The following is a 19,261-nucleotide window of genomic DNA, read 5'->3' as shown; positions in this document are numbered from 1 at the left end:
GAAATCCGGTAGAAACGAAACCGTTAATAATCGATAGGCGAAATTCTCTGCCATTCGCATTATCAGATCCGAATAAATTCCGAACCGGCGAAAAATTCGGAATTCCATGTGGAAATAATAATAAATTCCGAAAAAATTCCAACTCCAGTGCAACAACCGATATCGAATAAATTTCGCCTCCAACCGGTTGAATCAGAAATCTATCGGACTTGAGTTAGAAGATGTGGACTGAATTGTCAATTCTTTTTCTTCTTATTATTTCCCAATTTCGCACGTTTTCGTGTAAATTTTCAGTTTATTTCTGAATAAAAAATTATATCACTAAGGCTGTGAACCATTTCGCGGTTAATTTTATCTTTTGGTTCAAATCTGATACTTGAGCGGTTATTTTATGTCGAGTAGTTAAATTTAACTAAAACTACGGCCCATTTCAAAGTTTGACGGATTGAAAGTTATTTGGGTTTATTTTACACTGGAAAACTAAAGAATTGATATTAGAATTTTCTTTGCAAGATTTTTTTTCAGTGTCGGAAAATAACCATCGATCCGTGAAATATGACCCACGACAAAAGGGTATAAATGCAAATACCTCTCTTTGTTTACTTTCTGTTTCAATTATTTCCTAGCTTTTATTGAAATTTATTCAAAATTTCCAATATTATTCAAAAGTTTATGGCTCTGGGTTGGAAATAATGTGAAGAGTTAGGCATCTATTTCAAAATCAATCTGATAAACCGCGGAAGAAAAAGTCAACAAAGGTAAACTTTCATTTTCAGTTGGGCCCTTTGGTCGTGGGACGATTGAAGTCTGTTTGTGGGTAGGATATTCTTTTAAATCGTCTGGCATCTCTGCTCCAAACTTCAAACCATTTCATTTTCGCGTTCGTCGTGCGGTAAAAACATCGACACCATAATTACCTAATTTTTTTGTTTGTTTCGTATTGACAATTTGTCATCTTTCTGTTCAACAAGTTTTTTCGTGAAATCATTTATCAGTTCTAAAAAATAAAATTTAGTAAATATTTTCATTGCTATTGTTTCAACTACTGTGATAAAACTTATTTTCTTCAATACAATTTTAAGAAACGGTAAGTATTCAGAATACGGATGTTTAAATTGGAGGACTGCTGCGCCCAGAACAATGGTGAATTTGGAAATAACAAAACGATTGATTGGTTCCATTAGACGAGTGTAAGGTTACAGGATATCTGAAAATTTTCCTGGCGTCATTTGAACCAAAAATATGGCGAGCTATATGTACAATATTTTCAAAAATTCATATTCTCAAAGATAGCACGCTGAAATATTTGAAGATTACCCGGGTTTTGTTGATAAAATTATCTTCCTTACATATATATCAAAACTCCTAGATATGAATTGTCTGCTTCCTATATATAATATTTTAAACACGGCATATAATACAGTTTCATACGGAATACCTAAAATGCCCTTTCAAAAAGTGTTTGACAATTTCTATTTTTTTAATAAATAGAATAAATAACAAAACTACCGAGCTCGATACATCAATAATAGTTTAAGCGAAGTAATATTATACAACCAATTTAATTGAAGTTGTCCAAATTTTTGTTGTCCAAAAATGCTAAACTACAGATAACAATGGCTTACCACTCGGAGCTCGATGACATCGAAGATGAAATAAATAGCTGGGGATATTCAACTCCTTTATCGAACTACTCGAACTCGGAATGTCGCATTCCAACAAGTAAAATAGGAGGCCGTGGGCGTGGTATCACTAATCTGCCCAACATGTCGAAAGCTCGGCTTGCGTCCGAAATAAGCGATTTGAAAGCCCATCGTTTCCCGTTAGGGCACCTGTCAACAACTAAGGAATTGCTTGATTGTCCGGCGGAAAATGAAATCACACCAATGCTCCGTCAACTTGGTCTAAGCAGTAGAGATGACGATATATCAAGTGAAACCACCCGACGAAATCCACAGGTAGAAGAAGAAATTCATTTGGACAGAAACCTTCCCGTTATTTTGGATGCTTCCCTGTTCAAGGCTAATGTGATTTACAAAGACGATGAAGGAACGTCAGAGGCCGATGGATTCAACCCTGATCTTCCTTTGCATGAACAATTTAGCACTATACCAGAGCTTGTACTAGAAGCAGAAGATGATAAGCCTAAATTTAGGTCATCAAAATCAAAAAAATCGAAAGATTTGAATGACTCTACTGATTCGGCTCTTGCTAGTAGCACAAGCAGCTCCTCCATACAGTCAAATAAAAGCAAAGGTAAAGGAAAGAAGAAAAAGTGGCGAAAAATGACAGCCGATGAGTTGATTCCTCAAAACTCGGAACGAGGACGTTATGAAGAGTGCTACTCTATTGGGGTTCATGACAGTGCTACGAACAGTATTTATGCACCAAGACAGCTTTACGGCGTTGGAGGTTTGAAAGGGTGGTCAAACCAATATTAAGAACCACGCTATCCGTCCCTAGCAAAGGTTGTCAAGGACTCCTACTTTAAAAAAAATTGTACATAATGCCTGTAAAGAAGATCCATTATAGAGTTCTTGATTTGATGTCATAAAAATTTTTATTATGTCCGATGTATGTTTACAGAATTTTAATTGTGAATTAGAATCCTAATGTTGGCAAATGTTAAATATACCAAAAGAATTGTGAACTCAACTAATCATATTCAATATCACAATCCCTACTATTTTCAGGTGCTACAAAAATGTCGTGTGATACCACGTCGGAAGACATTGAGGATGAAATCAACAGCTGGGGCTATTCTGTTTCGTTATCGGATTTTGAACGATCTCGCCGATTAGAGGACGTTGTTGGGCTAACCAGGAATAGCTCAATGGCTGGCCGGGGAAGGGGAATTACCGACAATAACTACATGGCAACGGTAAGAATGGCCTCCGAAATAAATGATCTTAAATCCAAAACCATTCCTATGGGCCATTTAACGACTACCTCTGAAATATTAAATGCGCCTCCTGAGAACGAAATAACTCCACTTTTAAGAAAGCTTGGTATCAGTGGACACGACGGGGAAATAAGCAGTAAAAAAACAAGACAAGTGCCGAGCTACCAAGAAGAAATTCAACTGGATGGTAACATACCAGTTATACTGAATGGTGAACTATTCAAAGAACTCAATGGAAACGTTTCTTCCGAAACGATTTCGAGCGACGATGAACCATACGATCCAACGCGTCCAATCTACGAACAGTTTTCAACAATCAAAGAATTTGCCTCAATCAAAACTGAAAATCAACCGAAATTAACCATCCAAGAGAGTCACGTAAATGAAAGCACTTCAACAAACCCCAAAACTTCCTCATTGAGTTCGTCTCCGGTTTCCATTGAACTTTCGTCACATTCAACACCAGCAAACGATGAAAGCTCGACTTCGACAAGTGTAACGACCTATAGTACTGGTGAGCAGTACTCCAATGAGCAGTGGTGTGAAGAACCACTCTTGAAGAAAAAGGACAAGTTGTACACCCCGAAACAATTATACCAAATCAAAAAGATACATTCACATAGTGTGTCTACAAAGTGAAGGACAATCAAAGTCAACTACCCCACTGGTTTTTGGAATTGATTCATCAAATTAGATGACGAAAAATCGTTGGGAGAGCTTGTGTATTTATTTTGAACAGAATCAACATGTGATTCTTTGTTTATTTATTTACAATCAACAGACACAATTTGGCCCTAATGATAATTCCTAAATTAATAATGTTCAGGAAATCAGCACGCCGGAATGAATGTAAATTAGAGTAAATTAAGGTTAATCAAACCTTTGTGAAATAAAATCATTACAATTACAACTAGAATAGATAATTATAATATAATCTCGAAAAGGCAGTAAACAAGTATGCAACAGCATTGTGCTCTACATTTTGTTTAGAGTGGCATAATACGGGACATATCCTTAAATTTTCGAAAACCAACGTTCACATAAAATCGGTTGACCATCACAGAGCAGGAAATGGAAAAGCCTGTTGAACTTGCAGTGCATCAACTGTAGCCATCTACTCCCGAATTGTCGGATCCGATTCTAGAAATGCCATTACTAATTTATACTGATCTTTGAAATAGAAGGATATCTTGGACCAAATAGATCAGTTGTATAAATAATAAGCAGACTTCAACGAAAAAAAATCATTCTCAATTTATTTTCAAATCCGAAAATTCGGATCACTTGATATTTTTATTTTATTTTATAAACCAAATTAATAAATTTGCATTCTGTAATTCGATCAAGTGATGCTTTTGTATGGACAATTCATCAATACGTTAACAATCACCTCGTGTCAAAAGTATTCTTTTCTTGTATAATATAGGCTTCCTTGAATTTAGACCATTCTGCTGTAAAAATGTTCTAATCAAAAACTCAGTTTAAACTTCTAGTTTCCGATTATTATTCATCAATAGGCGATGCTTTTTATAACCTTATTCAACACTTTCAACGGATTGATACAAATTTTGTCATTAGTACCGAACTTGCCAAGAGAGTATAAAACGACACCCGGATAGCTTCAACACACATTACGAATAACAAACGGAATTAAAACATTGTGTTCATTTAATTAGCGATGTCATTTATTGCCATAACAAACTCATTACTGAAAGCGGAGGCATTCCAGCTTCAGATCCTTGGCGAAAACCTAGAAAGTATTCACATATTACGTCATAGCGGCACACATGTCAAAACACTAACCTAAGTATAACACTGTTGGTATAAAACCCCAATGGAATGTAGTTTTAACAACCTCAAAAACTACACTTAGACGTTCCTTTGCATCCGGAGAAAGGGCCATTGTGAAACTGCAGTTCGGATTTCCTTACAGGAAGTCCGTAATAAATCTATCCGTACTAACAAAAATACTAATGATTGATTTTGATTTTTGACACTAAAAACAACAGCAGAAAATGGACTGTACACGCTGCCTAGAGAAAACTTCACTGTAAGTATATGCAGAGATGCCAGATAAAAATTCCAAATATCTTCAGACAGGGTTGAAAAAGTCTGTATATCCAAAAAAAATCTGCAGTCTGTAAATTTTATTATAAAGTCTGCGAGAAACTCGATTTTCAAAAGTCTGCACAACAAAAAATGTCTGCAGCACTGTGTACGAAATCTGCAGATCTGGCTTCGCTGAGTATATGTCTCATACATTTTTATGATAACGGCCAAAATTCAAGTCTTATCCAAGTGTGCATGAATTGGAGTAGCTACAGGGCTACAACACGTCAGTTGATGTGGAGAATTTTGACGGAAAGACGATTTGTAATTCGTCACTCCGTGTTATAGAGGCGTAATATCACAAACTAGCAGACAGGACACTTAAATTAGATTCTTCAATGATTTTAACGGTCATTTTGAATATTTCTTTAGTTTGGACAGTACTCGCATATGTCATGATGACGCCCCGTTACCTTATCAAAAACATCCAATACAAAATCGAACCCATGTTTTGTTACGATATTCATTTACTTCTGGCCTGCCGCCACTTAACATCGGGTGAAAATTGTCAAAACAATCAAAAATAGTCTAGCTTTTTAAACATTCCGTGCGAAATAAATATTAAAGCTATGTATGTACCACAAGCCAATAATCGGTGTCATGTGCCTGGGAAGCTATTTTTCTAAACAACGTAGTTCATGCAGTTCAAAATATGTGGAACTAGTGCCCCACGAAAATTTAGTTTTAGAATAATTTACTCATAGTGTCTGTTAGTCTGTTGCTCAAAAATTCTTGCGCTTCTTTGGATAACGACAATAAAAAATAATAGCCAACCTTTACTTTGAAAAGAAATATCTTAGAACGCTGTGCTCACTGAGAAAGCTATAACAGTACTTAAACGAAAAAGACAAGTTTCCTCTTCCAAGTGATATTGTGGTTAAATGTATGCTCTTTTTGTCGCAGCTCATTTGTAAAAGGATATTGGCATTAAGATTATTGGCCATAATCAGTTCTGCCAGGTTGTCAGATTTGTCTGGCAAATGCCAGATTTGTCTGGCAATTGCCAGATTTTTCTCGCTTCGCCAGACACTCAAACTTACCAAATCTTTCGACAGATTTTCTAAATTTTCCCAGATTTTCATAATTTTCCTACATTTTGTCAGATCTCGCTAGATCTTTACGGTTTTGGCCTTCATACGATAGGTGGGGAGACCTTGTTTTTACTCACTGAAATTTCCTTGTATGTGGTAGACCCAGACCAATCCAGATAAATTTTCGAGTTTCGACAGATTTTTGAAAAAATAATTTGGCAACTCTGGCCATAATCAAAAAACCGTGAATTTTGTATTCAGAGATGATAGTTCAAGACATACTTGCTGACTGCAGATTTTTTTTCGGATATACAGACTTTTCCAACCCTGTTTGAAGATATTTAAAAATTTTACCTGGCATCTCTGCATAGCGGTGATCTTGTGTGTGAATTTCTCTATAAGAATCACTGATGGACCGTCTGAATCTGTCGATCGGATACCTCTTGTATCTGCAGTAACGCCAGCAAATTATAATCGAATTAAGTCTCGATCAAGAGGCAAATCACTCATACTGAGGGAAAATTAAATTTGTAATACAGTTTTGAGAAGCTATAGTGACAGGTCAAGTCCACGGTACCGCTCCGTTCATGATTACGAAAATTGACTGATCGTCTGAATCGTTCTTAACCCCTTTTGAGCAAAAGGTTAAATTTTAACACAATTTCATCACATTGCTTAAGTGTGTATAATCGTAAATGACAGCGTTAAATGTCAAATAGAACGTGCACGCTTAGAAAAAGTTACTCAAAGTTTGAGTACTAGTTACTCATTTTCAAATGATACATGGAAACGTCAAAAATTGAGTAGTTATCATCAATGATATTGAGTAACTCCTACTCTAAATTTGAGTTTAACGCAATAGCTCGTTTTTTTTGTTACTATTCGCAAGATCAGTCTAAAGGTTGTAATAACCATTTGTAGCAACAGGTTGTATATTTTGTTAGTGAGATCGCGTATTTTGAGGGTGAGTCGCTCAACACAAACGATGTTGTGTCTGCAAAAACCGGAATGATAAACTCCGTGTTGTGCTTTAAAATGAAACCGAATATGGTCAAATGTCATTTATGAGGAATAAGTGTATGATTGGTGCCTGAGCATAACTGACATGTATGTTAATTTGCGATTAACACACTACTCCAAGCAACCACCACTTGATATAGTATTGAGTTCAATTACTTAATATTTTAACACAATACACTCAGTAAAGGAGATTTTTTTTTGCAAATATGGTATATGTGAAATAAAATTTCACTCAAAATTTGAGTGATAGTTACTCTATTTTTGGTACATGTACAAATAAAGTATTACTCAGTAAATGAGTAGATTTTACCCAAATACCGTTTCCAGTGGAAGAACTCAAATTTGAGTAACTTCGGAGTTACTCTAAATTAGAGTTGTTCCACTTTTTCTGTAGATGAGTGAGATCCTACTCATTTTTGAGTAACTATTTTTAAGCGTGTGTGGCTTCGGTGACGGAAGACAAGAGTTGAAGATTCTTTTTCACTAAAAATCTGTCATTCGCAGTCGTGATTTCAGTTAGTCTGGTCAGTATTTTGTAGATATAACAGTTTGCATTTCAGTTGACTGAACATGAAGTACGAATCATTATCTTTCGATAAATAATAAACATTTTCCAATAAATAGTTTTTGCAAGAGTACTTCGATTCAATCCAAAGTTTAATGCACTTTTCGTTTCGCGATTTAGTAGTTTTCTGTTATGTAAACCTAATATATTTGAAGAATTCGTTTTCAAGTGCTTGGTTACATGTGGTTGCTTACTTATTAATAACATTATTACAACTGGACTAGACGGAATATTATTTTGTAGCGCCGCTTATATAGTAATCTGGATGACCTTGATTTTTTTCTACTGCAGGAAATTCGCACAAGCGACACGATCCATCATAAAAAAAAAAGAAAAAAAAAACACAAACAGAGAATGAAGACTACCCAAATTGCAAGATACGCCATTCGATTGAATTACGGACAGGTAAGTGGAAATTTGCACCTTTGTGATAGCTAATAATTGCGAGCCAGGCGACCGATTTCTGAAATATACCGGATTTTAATTATATTGGCGGTGCTAAATTGGAAGCAAATATTTTATGTATACGTTAGTTTTAACTGAAATGCGTTTATCGACCAAAAAATTACAGTACTATATGCGATAATATTCCAGATTACTATATTAGCGGCGCAACAAACTCGCTGAAACTAGACACCGTTGAGTTCAAGGCCACCTATGTATTTTTAGCCAATAGAATTCAATTTGCTTGTCTCACGCATATTTGAAACTTTAACTTCATGCTTCATGTATGCGCGAAACAAACAAATTCGTTTCTTGTATCAGAAAGTGTTAACAGCGTGAGTGTTTATTCTAAAGAAAGGTAAACTGTCGAGAGAACATTAATCATCAATATTTATATCTGACGACAACACCATTTCTCTTTGTGAAGAAACACATTGGAGTAATAACCGCTAGCTACGCAGTTCACGATGTGAATGATATGGCATTGAGAAGGTCGTATGAGTATTTAAATCTATACACCCCTGTTTCAAGCTATGTGACGGAGCATCCGGTACTCTCTCGCCGAAGCATGTAGATTGGAATGTTAATCCTCAACGAATTTTAGTTCCTTACTCCTGCTTGTTAAGCAAACGGATCAAAATGCAGATAGTAATCTACTGATAGTAGAAATGTATAAACATTGGCGCACAAAGCATTTGTGGATCCGTATTTAATTTTGATCTGATAATGGAATAGCAACAAATCGTAATAAAACAAATCGACGTTGGTTGATGTAGAATGCTAGTGCGACAACATTACGTAACACATATTAGCGCCGCCAACATACTCTAATTGTTCGTTGCTCACTCCGGCGTGGATAGGTGAAAACAAACAACACATTTTTAAATGTGACAAATATACGTCACGAAATACGTCAGCGATGATTTGTTTACGCTTCATGCTTCTTTCTCGTCAGTACTACTTTTGTTTTAGGTTTGACCGGCATTCATACTGGTCGCTACGATTCTGTTCAATCAGAAAATACACAGATCACGTGCATTTTGATTTTTTTGTCCTCGAGAAGATTGCATTTTTTGTGCTATTTTGAAACTCTACTCGTATTTTGAAAATATCGCGAATGTTTAAAGCAACTGTGTCTTGTAACGAATATTTTTTAGGCTGCAAATCAATCATTGGGACCTGTTTTTAAATTGGGGAGACTATTATTTTTTTTTGTTCACTAAACTAACGAGAGGGCGACAAATATAATTTTGCACCGGACGATAATTTTTCTAGATATATACGTCACTGCTAGCTCTCAAATTTGGCCTGCACTGTGTCATAAAACGGAAGAATATCAATTTCTTTGCAAATGTTAGAGGGATGTGCATAGTAAATACGATTTCAATCTCACAAGCTCCATATTATTACTTTCATAATGCATTCGTACTGCAATTGATCAACACATGCTAATTTGCTAGATTTGGCGCTGGCCTTGTTCTTTTTGTCTAAGTAATATGACCGTTCACTTCCTCATGGCATGAAAATGACACGTGAGAATTCGTGATTTTATATGTTATCAGCAAAAAATTTGAAAATGACAGAAACTCAGAATAATGGCTCCGTTTCATTTTATTAATCTTGCGTTTGTTTTCTGGTTGAATGAAGGTGGCACAGATTAAGTTTGCAGCTTTTACGTTCGTGCGTTTGTTTCTAATATTTTTCTTTATCTATCCAAGTGTAAGTCTTTTTCTCTATTGATTATCAATTGAACTGGCGAAATAATTATCTTGTTTGTGTTTCAACGGAGTAGAGGAATATCTATTCTAAATTTTACACCCAGGTTGAAATACTTTTTGCAGTTTAGCAGGTTTCTAACACAGTGCCTCAATCAAAAGCGTGCTACGACTTTCGTGAGCTGAAAAACCTGTATTCCAGAAATTTAAATATAAACACAACAACAGAATTGTTTAACTTATGTGTTGTCTTTTCCTTTAAAGAGAATATAGAATTTCTAGAAAAATTGAACCCCTAGTGTTAAATACCGAAGTATTCAGCTTGACGAGCTCGGAAAATGTGTGTTTTATGGGTTTCTAGATTGGTTATTATTCCCTTACACGGGGATGTTTTGAGTATTTGGAGCAAAATTTTTCCAAAAAATCTGATTTTGACATTGAAAACTATAAAATTTTAGAATAAATCATCGAAATTTCGAAATAATTCATAGTGAATTTGCAAAATTTTTGCAATTTTCTTTATGACTCACGTGCGCTCTTTCGTACAATACTGCTCTGATAAAAATTTGCACGATCGATTCATATGTAAACAGCATTTCAATTAAATAGAATTTTTCATTTCAATACATAACCAAAACTATTTGTTTCAAGATTTCATGTGCAAAATTACTAAGATGCGAGATAAGATTATTTTTCACTTAGCTTTCATGTGCTTTTTGGATGTGATGTGTTTTGCTATTAAATCGTACTACATGTGTTAAACACTTCATTTTCTACTGGAAATGAGCACAGCACAAATCTATGTGCAAAACTCTTGAATCGGTCAACTCTGTTTCAATTGAAATCTATGTGAAAAACAATGTGACAATTGATGCTAGCGTGCAAATTATTTTCAGTGTGGTATGGGAAATACACGGTCGGATTTCTGGTATATAATGTGAGCAAAATCATATGAAAAACAATGAATCAAAATAGAAGCAAATTTGGTTTATTATCGAAACAACTGCATAATGCGTACAAAAAATTGAAAAATGTAAAAAATCTCCGCACTATCGTCACAGACTAACAGACATGACAGTATGAGTAAATTCTTATAAAAATAAATTTTCGTGATGCACTAGTTCCACCTATATTGTACTACGCGAACTATTTACTATCTGTACACCCCTTGTGTTATGTAAAAGTTTTTGTACTAGTTGGTTTCCCCTCGTTTGTCAACACCTAACAGCTGCTTGCAGAGATGCCTGATACTATCGTAACATTTAAAAATTAATCGTCACATTAAATGAAATTCTGTATGAGTGGCACCTTTGTTGGTAAATGTAAAAAATGAACACAGTCTAGATGACAGACAGGATGCTTTTGATAGGGTAACGTGGCGCCATCATGACATGCGAGTACTGTCCCAACTAAAGGCATATTCGAAATGACTGTTAAAATGATTAAAAAATACAATTTGAGTGTCCTGTCTATTAGTCTGTGCTATCGTTGATTGTATTGTATTTGCGGAAATGTCAAAAGCTTTTATCTCGCGGGTATGAGTTTCACTATATGTTAAAGTGTAAAACCGTAAAACTTCAACACTAATCTAAACCGACAGCAGCGATAAATATAGTCTTTTTAGTATAAGAATAATAATTCTGATGTCTTCTTCTTTGTTCAAGTTAGTTACTGCAGTCCAAGGACTGACAAGGACGTTAGCAGCAAAACAATGCTTTGTGTGTATGTGTAAATAGATGGTTTTCCATAGTTGAAAAAAGGAAGACGTTGAAAAAGAAGCGGAAAATGGAAAAAAGTTCCATCCCCAACCATAGTAGCCTTCAAACGAGCCTAGGCTTTGTAAAGTTGGTTAAGACATAATAGAGAAAATAGAGCGAATAGAAAAATCTCTGAACAGTGAACACACACGGAGATGTCCATCTCCTCTGTGTGACGAAGAGCAAGCAAAATTTCTCCCCTCGCACTGACAACTTCAACGAGAGCTCCTCTCTTTCACATATATACACCACTGTTTTATAAAGTGTGCACGCATCATGAATGCGTTTGTTTATTTCCTTTTACCTCTTCCACTGAATCACTAAATTCTCTGAGGTGGATGCAGATACTTTCACAGAGGTGTACACGCCGGTGAGCACTCTGCTGTATGGTTTGCGTAGAAGAAGTGTGGACACGCAAAATCAGCAAAATAAAACAATTTATCGTAAAATTTTCGGTTTTCTTTGCAAATTTTTCATAGCAAGGCCAGATCTACTCTCTATTAATTGAAGTTCACAGAAGTGTTCGCTCACCATCACGCGCCAGTGGTCACTTGGGTGTATTTAGACGAGAGCGCGTGTGAGCGATTCATGCGAAGAGAATGTGTTTCACTCGCGCCAGCTGCTTTAACCACAAGCACACACTCAAATGCTGTCTATTCGACACTGAGAAGAAGTGCGCTTTTCTCTTTGTGCGATGCTTCGTTTTTTGCATCCTTGGTGTGGACAAGAATCTGACGCCAGCGTGTATCACTCTTGTGAAATGCCATCTCTGTACACATAGACATTTTCCGAACTCATCGAGCTAAGTCGAATTGTGACAGCGAGTACCCCTTGGTGAACCCACCGACTTAGCCTGACACTGTCACGGAAAGACGATAGATGAGAGATTAAGTTAAAAACAAAATAAATACTACACGTGAAGCGTGTCAGTGTCGTTTAAAGCTGGTTTCTAAATCAATTAGTACCTAAAATTAAGCATTCAGCTATATTTGCAATTTTTGTATCGAATTTAATTGCGTAAGTTTCGAGTCTATTTGACATCGATCAAATCTTTATAATTTGTTTGAATTAATCCTAAATTTCTAGTGAACTTAATTAACCTAACCTAAACCCAGTGAGGTAGTACGATCGGTGATTTGGAATACTGCAAATTTGTAAGTTTCATTAAGTTAGAACCTGAATTGAAATAAACAAATGCTACTTACAGCTAAAGCTGATCATCAAATAAACAGTGTTTTGATCGGTCTAAGGAAAGCAGTTTTAACACGAATGATACATAACATTTTTTTCCCGGGGCTCCGATTAGAAATCGGTTTACCAGTAATTTCATTCTATTCTTTCTATAGAAAAGTTCATACAAATTACACGCTGTTTCATCATCATGACTAGATTGACCTGAAATGTTGATTAAAAAATGAAAGTGTATTTCAAACTCAAACTTGAGATCAGCATCCATCTGATAGTCAGTTGAATACACCAGAAGACACAGAATTAACAAAATACGCATACGTATGTAGAATGTATATAAAAACTTTGGTATATTATATATATATATATATATATATATATATATATATATATATATATATATATATATATATATATATATATAATTATTATTATTATTATTATTATTATTCTTAGTAGAAAAACGTATCGAAAGCCCACTGCGCTGAATCACCAAAAAATATAAAAAGTATTCCTAGTTCCTCTGTGTCGGTTCTACTTTACTTTGCTTTGTGCGAAGATTCGTTCAAGTCAAGCGGCCACACTTTGGCTCGCACTCTCTGGCACTGAATTTCACCTTAAAGAGCACGTATGTTTCGCCGTCCGTTATGATTTCGACTTTCTAACTACGAGCCAGGTGTCGCACAGAAATATTAGTTGTTTTTCTCTATAATCAATTCCCATCTTGACATCGCGTTCCGATACATTCGGATTTCTCTGTGGTTCGTACGTCACTTTACTGAATCCATGTAAACATGTGAAGACAAACACGAGAAAAGGTATTACGGCTCAATCAGCAATCCTTCCATCTAACACTTCACATAGGATAGTAGCAAAAACCATCAGCTTCCGATAGAAACTAGAATTGCTTGGAAATTACTGGAATTTACCGTGATAATTGAAAGAGAAAGTTAACCAAGAGAAACTGTCATTTGCACTTGGGACCTTTTCTAATGTCCATCGAGATGTATCACGTGAAACGGTTGGAAGATCTGTGGAATTATACAAAATCTACACTGACAGAAAAGTGTCCGAAATTTAACGTGGACAAGCTTTTTCAAAACTTCGATTTCGAGATTCTTCTTCTTCTTCTGGTTCTGGTTGACGTCATCTCACTTGAGATGACGCCGATTTGATGGCACAGCAACTTAGGCTATATTGCCAGTACGAAAGGCGGAAAAACGAAAAGCCGAAATACAAAAAGCCGAAAACACAAAAAGCCGTACGTCACAGATAGCCGAACCTCAAAAGGCCGAAACTCAGAAAGCCGAAACGATTCTTTCAACGGGCAGACCGGGCAAACGGTTTGCTTGCGTGGGGCCGCCGCGGCCTGCCCGTTGAAAGAATCGTTTCGGCTTTCTGAATTATGCCAGAAAATCTTCGGCTTAGCTGCCTGATTGTTCATAGTGATGGGCAATCCGGCTCATTTCAATGAGCGGCTCTGAACCGAACGCTCTTTCCTGAGAGCCGGTTCATTTGAACGGCTCATTGGCTCTTTTTCAATAAACTTCAATGTGGAGAAGCGGTTCGAGAGAGTGAGTGTGAGAGCCACGTAAATGCATGAGCGGTATGGGCGATCTAAAAGCGGGATATTGAAATAAATAAGTTGAAATTCCATTTGGAAAAAAAATCTATTTTTCTTCTCCTATTACGACAGAATTCTTGGAAAATTCACTGCTGAATAAATGTTCCTATGTATTTTTGGCAGCTTCATTAGAAAACATCATCGTTTAACCAACAAAGCAATTAAATTTGGGCGCACACAGATTTTGCAAGTTGAAACGCAGATTTTAAAATGGCAACTCTGCTTGAGAGCCGCGGTTCAATTTTGAAGAGCCGTGGTTCGTTCGCTCATTGCTACGAGTCGGTTCGAATGAACGGCTCGTGAGCGCTCGCCCATCACTAATTGTTCACAGTCAACAAAACTAAAATTAATTCTCAATTTTTGATAGCTGCTCATTTTCTCTAGGTTTTTCTACTACAATTGTAACACTAGTAGTCGAAACAGTTTTTCAGGTCGGAATAAAATTATTTTCTAAATATACTAAACGTTAGAATTCTTACCAAATACTTTGTACCACAATAATAACACACAACTCTAAAAACTGGTAAAAATTAGATCAGCGAAAAAGAACGAACAAAGGTGATCACGAAAGACAGTTGTTGGTAGAGGAATAATGGAAAAATCAGCTGTTTTTCAAAGTAGGACAAATCTAACAAAAGTAAACAAATCGAGTTACTCTCTCCTACCAATAAATGCTTCAAAATCCTACAATTTTGCCTAAAAATACGGTTTCTACAAAAATCTCAATTTTAGTAATACAAAGAACTATAAAGGGCGAAACTGTCATTTCATTTGTTTATGTTAGTTTCGCCCTCCGTGTTCCATGCCAACAAACAGGGCGATACTTTAATTGTTAGTAAGGAAGGCGAAACTATTTATTTTCTTTATTTTAGATGGTTTACGAACCTTCCACTACTGGAAATAGTAAATGAGACTATAAAATTACCCGCAGATTTATCTTAGTCGCAAAAACCAACCAAGGGCGTAACTTCATAATTCACACAGGAATCATAAAAGTAAACAAATCGAAAAAGAGCTAAGCTCTTTTTATGTTCATCTACTCTATAGTAGAGTGACTATAATCAGAGTGACGACAGCTGTTCGTTTGGAAGGACAGCTACCAGTTCCAAACGAGCAAACGACCTGTCAATTCAATGTAAAGCTAATGGAAAGTTTTGAAATGTTGTCAACATTACAGATGAGAAGTAGAGATGGGCAACTCGCTCCTGAGCTGTTCCAATGAATCGAATCATAGAAGTGAGCTGACAGCTCACAGCTCTTTTTAAAAGAACCGCAGCTCACCAGCTCAGTCATTTGCTACCCAGTTCGCCGCATTGGGAAGCGAGGAATAAGATGCGAGCTGAACGGATCTTCGAGAAGAAATGTTTGCACCAAGTTTCGTTATTTCTTCCATGCCAGTATCTATCCTTCTTCAACGGATTAAATGAAACATCACACTTAAATTTTTTAGCTGAGTCTCGGCAAAAAAATGCCGAGATTCGCACAGCCGAGTAATCAGCAATCATCTCGGCAAAAATAAAATTACTGAGCGTCTCGGTATCCTAAAATTTGACAAACGTCAAATATTGCCGAAATCGTCAGCATAAGATTTACTGTTTGCTCAGTGAAACGTTCACTGAATATTCGGCAATCCAATAAAACGAAAAAATGGAAAAAATAAATTACCGAATCATCAGTAACTAAAAATCTAGTCAAATAATTTTGTTTGTATTTTCTCAACATTATAAACACGCCATTCAGGATAAAAAATTCATTTTATTAACACTTAAAGGAGGCTTACAAATTTGTTGCCAATAGTGCTTAAAGCCTACCTGAAAACATGTAGCATAAATAAAAAGCGGCGTTTCCAGATGCGGCCACCTTGAGTCGAGCTGGAAATATGAAAATAAAAATATATATTGATTTTTGGCTTACAAAAATGTTCAATATTTAATAATGCATATACGGTATTGTTCAAATAAACTTACCTTGATCTATTGAATTATTCCATGCATTGGGTTATTTTTTCGCATATCCCCCAAAGTTTTGTCTCGAGGACGCTTTGAGACCCGTGTTGGGTGTTTTTCCCTTATAATCGCGAGTGCTCCGATAAAGACGCTTTTTATAAAGCGAAACATGTCACTATATTTATTCAATATTTTTACTTGCAAGTGGTTCCACGCTTCTTCGAAGATTATCCATTTTTTCACTCGAGAATTTCATTAGAAAATAATCGCACAATGCGAAGCGAAAATGTAACGCGGCAATAAATGACAGCTGTCGTGCTGAATCTCGGCAACAGCTAGCGCATATTCCGAAATCTCGGCAAACGTCTCTGCTGATGTCGGCATATCTGTTGTTTACTGATAAATTCAGCAAGCAATTATGCCAAATTTCGGCAAAGTGAAGCATTTTACCGAAATATCAGTGAAAGCATTTAACGAAGCTCAGAAATATGCGTATTGATTACTGAGCAATCAGCAAATTTACGTGTTGCTGATCAGTTTCGGCATTTTATTATGCCGAGCTCAAGAAATGGTTTTAAGTGTGATTATCAGTAAGAACTCTTACCTCTCACGGCACAAGAAAAACCGGTCACAAAATTAATTATCAGTTCAAACTAAATGAGCTGATGAGCTGATGAGCTGATACATCGAATCGATTCATTTTGGTGAGCTGATCGGTTCGGAGCTGCTCACTAATATGAGCTGTTTCGCACATCTCTAATGAGAAGTCGTCACTCTGGTTATAGGCACTCTACTCTATAGATATAGAAGGATGCCAGATTCAAATAAATATCTTTTCTACTCAAGTAAAAGAAATCAATTTTTTATAACTAATATGTAGTTTAATTATAGACAACAAGTGGATTATCGCTAAAAATGGAACTTTTTCGTGAGAAAATTATTGTAACTCACTTACTCGCCATTATATATATTTCGGCCTGTTATGCTTCGGCTTTCCGAAATTTCGGCTTTATGTGGTAGATAAGAACATCGTCGGCCTTATGTATTTCGGCCTTTCGTTATTCCGCCTTTCGTGCTTCGGCCTTTTTTTAGACTCCCAGTTTTTACAGCTTCATAATCGAATATTTGTTTTTATTTTCAGGTCAATGAAATTGCAAATCCAAAGTCCACCGATCGCAACACAGTCAGATCGGCCGCACTGCTGGCTGTACTCGGAATCGGTTTATCATCGTTCAGTATGAAACAGATGCTAACCCAGCAAACCAAGAGAAAGTTCTAAATCTGACATGAAATGTGCTCGGTCGCATCCATGGTAAAAAGAAAATCCATATCCGATATGCCATGTCGCACCTGAGTTTACGATAGAGACTGTGGAGTTTGGTGGTATTTTCGTATGCGTAACATAGTTCGTTATCCGTATTGCATCATGTGCAATTGGGTTTCGAATTACAGTATAGAGATTAGCTGCTTTATCATGTTCGGTTGGTTTCAATAGAAACTGTCAGAGCGGTTGTTGTTGCGCCGTGTTGATAAATGTATTTGTCCTAGCATTAATAGAAATATTTTTTAATTGATTTATTTCTTAAGATTTGAGTGATGGGCCAAATTTACGGATTTGCCGTTGATAGAATGCGGATATTATGAGTGACACAAATTTATTTAAATTTAGTTGAACATATTACAAATTTCAACCTGAACCTGCGATCTCAACAAGATATAATGCATGTAACAAAATGGTCTTTAGTTTAGTTTATATCTTATGCTCTGCCGTATCCTAATCTAGTATTTATTGAATGCATTATATGAAACAAACCAATAGCCAGATCGATTGTTTCATGCTGATGTTAGTTGAGATTTTTTAAGGTTGAATCAAAATTTTCCAAAGAAGATTGGCAAATTAACTAAAATAGCTGTATATGATACAGAGTACAGATGGACTTGACACAATGCAATGCAAAAAGATAACAGAAATTCGTATTTAAATAAAAATCATGAATGAACGCTGTTTGTCACTTGAGATGTGTGTTTTTATTTTTAGTACATATTCATATCCGAATGCCTATTCTAGTAGTGCAAGAACTATGCGAGGCTAGTAAACTGAGATAAATATTATAGAAGTTACCGTGTTAACTAAGCTCCAGCTACGATGTATATTAGGCTGCCCATGCACATTCAGTTTTCCGGACAGTTCAAATGAACCTTGGACGGAATAAATAACGACTATCTGAACTGAGCGTCTATGGCGACAGGTCAGTTATGCATTTTGTCTTATTGTCAGTTTCATCAATTTTTTCATGGAGGTACATTATTGTAGTATTCTTTCAGTGCATAATTAGCATCCATTCCCCGTTTTTACTTGTCTTTATGTTTCGTCTTAAACTCGTCAGTGCAGAGTTAAACTTGAACCGTGTCAGTAAAAGACACGGCACTTCGGAGTCAATTAAAAAAGGGTTTTGCAAATAATATTAACTTTACGCCTGCTTAGCGGGTCAAGTTGAACTGTTTAAGTTTGCACTAAGCAGTTCGATTTGAACTGCTCTGCACTGACGAGTCTAAGACGAAACGTGAAGAAAAGTAAAAACCTTGGTAAAAACTGTTATGTGCCCTAAGTACAGCACTTGTTTTACACTTCTTGCAATTTCGATAGTTTTTTCGAGTTTGTATCTGCTTCTCGAAGTTGGTTGTAGTTTTGGTGTTGATAAAACGGTTTTTAATAATCCATTGATTTATTGCCAAATTTATGAGAATTCACTTACACTGATTGCATCAGAAATTACCGAGCGTGCTATTTTTCTATGAAATAAGTTCCGAGCTGCATACACGTCCCAACATTGGTCGTATTATTCACCAAAAAACGTCGAATGGCTGTATGCGGCCTCAAAGTAGATTTTTTCGTATTTCGCCACTGACTGAAATAACAGAAAGACAAAGTCGAAACCAGTAAAATTCATACTTTTCAA

General features: G+C 36.0%; 3 protein-coding genes across 4 annotated transcripts; 2 read left to right on the top strand and 1 right to left on the bottom strand.

The window, feature by feature from the left end:
• Positions 1-876: 876 nt before the first annotated feature.
• Positions 877-3,870, top strand: LOC131428294 (uncharacterized). Of its 2 annotated transcripts, none has more exons than XM_058592126.1 (2): positions 877-1,087; positions 2,694-3,870. In XM_058592126.1, the coding sequence occupies exon 2, from the start codon at positions 2,705-2,707 to the stop codon at positions 3,539-3,541; it is 837 nt and encodes a 278-aa protein (XP_058448109.1). In that variant the 5' UTR covers positions 877-1,087; positions 2,694-2,704; the 3' UTR covers positions 3,542-3,870. The 2 variants fall into 2 exon arrangements, with proteins under 2 accessions (XP_058448109.1, XP_058448110.1); XM_058592127.1 differs by lacking the exon at positions 2,694-3,870 and adding an exon at positions 1,611-2,650 and having other exon boundaries at positions 891-1,087.
• Positions 3,871-4,552: 682 nt separating this feature from the next.
• On the bottom strand, positions 4,553-4,962 carry LOC131428295 (mitochondrial import receptor subunit TOM7 homolog). The gene is made up of 2 exons (XM_058592128.1): positions 4,706-4,962; positions 4,553-4,652 (listed from the first exon to the last, which is right to left on the bottom strand). The coding sequence occupies exons 1-2, from the start codon at positions 4,803-4,805 to the stop codon at positions 4,588-4,590; spliced, it is 165 nt and encodes a 54-aa protein (XP_058448111.1). The 5' UTR covers positions 4,806-4,962; the 3' UTR covers positions 4,553-4,587.
• A 2,535-nt stretch (positions 4,963-7,497) lies between these two features.
• On the top strand, positions 7,498-18,318 carry LOC131428290 (uncharacterized). The gene is made up of 3 exons (XM_058592119.1): positions 7,498-7,586; positions 7,919-8,032; positions 17,443-18,318. Exons 2-3 carry the CDS (start codon positions 7,982-7,984, stop codon positions 17,578-17,580), a joined length of 189 nt encoding a protein of 62 aa, XP_058448102.1. The 5' UTR covers positions 7,498-7,586; positions 7,919-7,981; the 3' UTR covers positions 17,581-18,318.
• Positions 18,319-19,261: the final 943 nt, after the last annotated feature.

Source organism: Malaya genurostris, chromosome 2, assembly GCF_030247185.1.
Source record: "Malaya genurostris strain Urasoe2022 chromosome 2, Malgen_1.1, whole genome shotgun sequence".
NCBI classification, from domain to species: domain Eukaryota; kingdom Metazoa; phylum Arthropoda; class Insecta; order Diptera; family Culicidae; genus Malaya; species Malaya genurostris.
Note: the sequence above shows the minus strand (reverse complement) of the source record. Positions and strands in the feature narration are given on the sequence as shown.

Excerpts from the sequence above, each read along its gene's own strand:
- LOC131428294 (XM_058592126.1), top strand. The coding sequence starts at position 2,705 with ATGTCGTGTGATACCACGTCGGAAGACATTGAGGATGAAATCAACAGC.
- LOC131428295 (XM_058592128.1), bottom strand. The coding sequence starts at position 4,805 with ATGGCCCTTTCTCCGGATGCAAAGGAACGTCTAAGTGTAGTTTTTGAG. Across the intron at positions 4,653-4,705 it reads ACCAACAGTGTTATACTTAG|GTTTTCGCCAAGGATCTGAA; the intron begins GTTAGTGTTTTG and ends AATACTTTCTAG.
- LOC131428290 (XM_058592119.1), top strand. The coding sequence starts at position 7,982 with ATGAAGACTACCCAAATTGCAAGATACGCCATTCGATTGAATTACGGA. Across the intron at positions 8,033-17,442 it reads TTCGATTGAATTACGGACAG|GTCAATGAAATTGCAAATCC; the intron begins GTAAGTGGAAAT and ends TTTTATTTTCAG.